Source organism: Microcebus murinus, chromosome 19 (assembly GCF_040939455.1).
Source record: "Microcebus murinus isolate Inina chromosome 19, M.murinus_Inina_mat1.0, whole genome shotgun sequence".
NCBI classification, from domain to species: Eukaryota; Metazoa; Chordata; class Mammalia; order Primates; family Cheirogaleidae; genus Microcebus; species Microcebus murinus.
Window position 1 is genome coordinate 30,965,291 of NC_134122.1, and position 3,147 is coordinate 30,968,437.

General features: G+C 66.0%; 1 protein-coding gene across 1 annotated transcript; it reads left to right on the top strand.

Moving 5' to 3' along the window:
- Positions 1 to 804: 804 nt before the first annotated feature.
- Positions 805 to 3,147, top strand: FZD9 (frizzled class receptor 9). Its single transcript, XM_012742179.3, has one exon. It carries the CDS (start codon positions 1,045 to 1,047, stop codon positions 2,818 to 2,820), a length of 1,776 nt encoding a protein of 591 aa, XP_012597633.2. The 5' UTR covers positions 805 to 1,044; the 3' UTR covers positions 2,821 to 3,147.

Sequence of the window (3,147 nt, forward strand, 5' to 3'; positions counted from 1 at the left end):
CTTGGGTTTCACCCACAGAGCTACTGGGGAACCACAGCAGTTTCTAAGCAGGTCCCAGAGGTCTTAAGCTAGAGAGAGGTGAGAGGGTGATAACACCCTTCCCAGGGGAGCATGGTGGCCTTGTGAAATGAGTATGGGGTCCGGAGTCAGACAATCCCAAATGGAACACTTACTGGGTCTATGCCCTTGGGTACGTCGTTCCTCTCTGAGCCTCAGTTTCTTCATCCAGGAAATGGGGATAGTGTAGCATTCCTGGATTACCAAGAGGATTAAGATCAAGGTCAACCATGCTGCCCAGTCCATCAGGCGCAGGTCCACAGTATGAGTTATTCATTTTTAACAGGATTATCCACCCGCTTTACAGAAAAGGAAGCTGAGGCTCAGAGAGAGGCCCAAAGTCACATACAACCACTGAAGAGGCAGAGGCTGCATTTGAGCGGTCACCGAGTACAAGGCCAAGGCTTCCCGTGTGTGAAAGCTTCAGATTGAGAAATCCAGGTGACCCAATGTGGGAGTGTGGGCAGGGAACAGACTGATCTTCCTGCAGACGGTGCTGTCACGAGGAGACTGAGCTGCAAGAGAAGGGGAAGAACCGAGTAGAAACGTAAGCGGGACGGGCAGACGAAGTCGCACAGGCACTCGCGGGCCCGACCGCCCCCAGCGGGCGCCCCAGCGTGGCTGCGAGACGCGGCGCCTTTAAAGCCCAGCGGGGGCGTGCCCGGGGCGCGGAGGCCCCGCCCCTGGGCGTGCCCGCCGGGAGCCCCGCCCCGGGGGCTGGTAGCGGCGGCCCCGGGAGGCTGCGCCGGCTCTGGCTCGGCGGCGGCTCCAGTGGCAGCGGCGGTGGCGGCTCGGCGGGCTCGGCGCCTCTTGTCCCGCGGGCGGCTTCGCGCGCGCTGCCCAGGGCGCCCCGTGGCGCCCGGACACACGTGGGCGGCTGGGCGATGGCCCGTGCCCGGCGACGTGGCGGGCTGGCACGGGGGCGCGGGACGGCGCGGCCCGAGTGAGCCGGGGCCGCGCTCCCGCCCTCGGCCCGGGCCGCCCGGGATGGCCGTGCCGCCGCTCGGCCGGGCGCTGCTGCTGTGGCAGCTGCTGGCGGCGGGCGGCGCGGCGCTGGAGATCGGCCGCTTCGACCCGGAGCGCGGGCGCGGGCCGGCGCCGTGCCAGGCGGTGGACATCCCCATGTGCCGCGGCATCGGCTACAACCTGACCCGCATGCCCAACTTGCTGGGCCACACGTCGCAGGGCGAGGCGGCCGCCGAGCTGGCCGAGTTCGCGCCGCTCGTGCAGTACGGCTGCCACAGCCACCTGCGCTTCTTCCTGTGCTCGCTGTACGCGCCCATGTGCACCGACCAGGTCTCGACGCCCATCCCCGCCTGCCGGCCCATGTGCGAGCAGGCCCGCCTGCGCTGCGCGCCCATCATGGAGCAGTTCAACTTCGGCTGGCCGGACTCGCTCGACTGCGCCCGGCTGCCCACGCGCAACGACCCGCACGCGCTCTGCATGGAGGCGCCCGAGAACGCCACGGCCGGCCCCGCCGAGCCCCACAAGGGCCTGGGCATGCTGCCCGTGGCGCCGCGGCCCGCGAGGCCCCCCGGCGATGCGGGTCCGGGCCCGGGCAGCGGCGGCACCTGTGCGAACCCGGAGAAGTTCCAGTACGTGGAGAAGAGCCGCTCGTGCGCGCCGCGCTGCGGGCCGGGTGTCGAGGTGTTCTGGTCGCGCCGAGACAAGGACTTCGCGCTCGTCTGGATGGCCGTGTGGTCGGCGCTGTGCTTCTTCTCCACGGCCTTCACCGTGCTCACCTTCCTGCTGGAGCCCCACCGCTTCCAGTACCCTGAGCGCCCCATCATCTTCCTCTCCATGTGCTACAACGTCTACTCGCTGGCCTTCCTCATCCGCGCTGTGGCCGGAGCCCAGAGCGTGGCCTGCGACCAGGAGGCGGGCGCGCTCTACGTGATCCAGGAGGGCCTGGAGAACACGGGCTGCACGCTCGTCTTCCTGCTGCTCTACTACTTCGGCATGGCCAGCTCGCTGTGGTGGGTGGTCCTGACGCTTACCTGGTTCCTAGCGGCCGGCAAGAAATGGGGCCACGAGGCCATCGAGGCCCACGGCAGCTACTTCCACATGGCGGCCTGGGGACTGCCGGCGCTCAAGACCATCGTCATCCTGACGCTGCGCAAGGTGGCCGGGGACGAGCTGACTGGGCTCTGCTACGTGGCCAGCATGGATGCAGCTGCGCTCACGGGCTTCGTCCTGGTGCCCCTCTCCTGCTACCTGGTGCTAGGCACCAGCTTCCTCCTGACCGGCTTCGTGGCCCTCTTCCACATCCGCAAGATCATGAAGACGGGCGGTACCAACACCGAGAAGCTGGAGAAGCTCATGGTCAAGATTGGGGTCTTCTCCATCCTCTACACGGTGCCTGCCACCTGCGTCATTGTTTGCTACGTCTATGAACGCCTCAACATGGACTTCTGGCGCCTTCGGGCCACAGAGCAGCCATGCACAGCAGCCACCATGCCCGGAGGCCGCAGGGACTGCTCACTGCCAGGGGGCTCGGTGCCCACTGTGGCTGTCTTTATGCTCAAAATCTTCATGTCGCTGGTGGTGGGCATCACCAGTGGGGTCTGGGTATGGAGCTCCAAGACTTTCCAGACCTGGCAGAGTCTGTGCCACCGCAAGATGGCAGCTGGCCGGGCCCGGGCCAAGGCCTGCCGGGCCCCCGGGGGCTATGGCCGTGCCATGCACTGCCACTATAAGGCCCCCACCGTGGTCTTGCACATGACTAAGACAGACCCCTCTCTGGAGAACCCCACACACCTCTAGCGACACAGGCCTGGCGCAGGGTGGCTGCTGCGCCCTTCTTGCCCTCCCTGCCCCTCCCCCCAGAGACAGCTGACTAGCAGCAGCCCAGCTGTCAAGGTCAGGCAAGTGAGTACGAGGGGGCTGAGAACCAGGGTGGGGACCCAGAGAGGTTCATGTCCCGTCCCACTGCATTCGGGGGATGGGCCTGGCTGAGTCCCCACAGGGTCCTGGGCAAGGGTGTGGGAGGAGGGGGCAGAAGGGGGTAGGGTCCAGCAGGAGTTTATTTAATGATGTAATTTATTGTTGCGTTTCTCTGGAAGCTGTGACTGGAATAAACCCCGTGTGACA

What these genes read in the sequence shown, in the direction of transcription:
- FZD9 (XM_012742179.3), top strand. Translation starts at nt 1,045, where the DNA reads ATGGCCGTGCCGCCGCTCGGCCGGGCGCTGCTGCTGTGGCAGCTGCTG.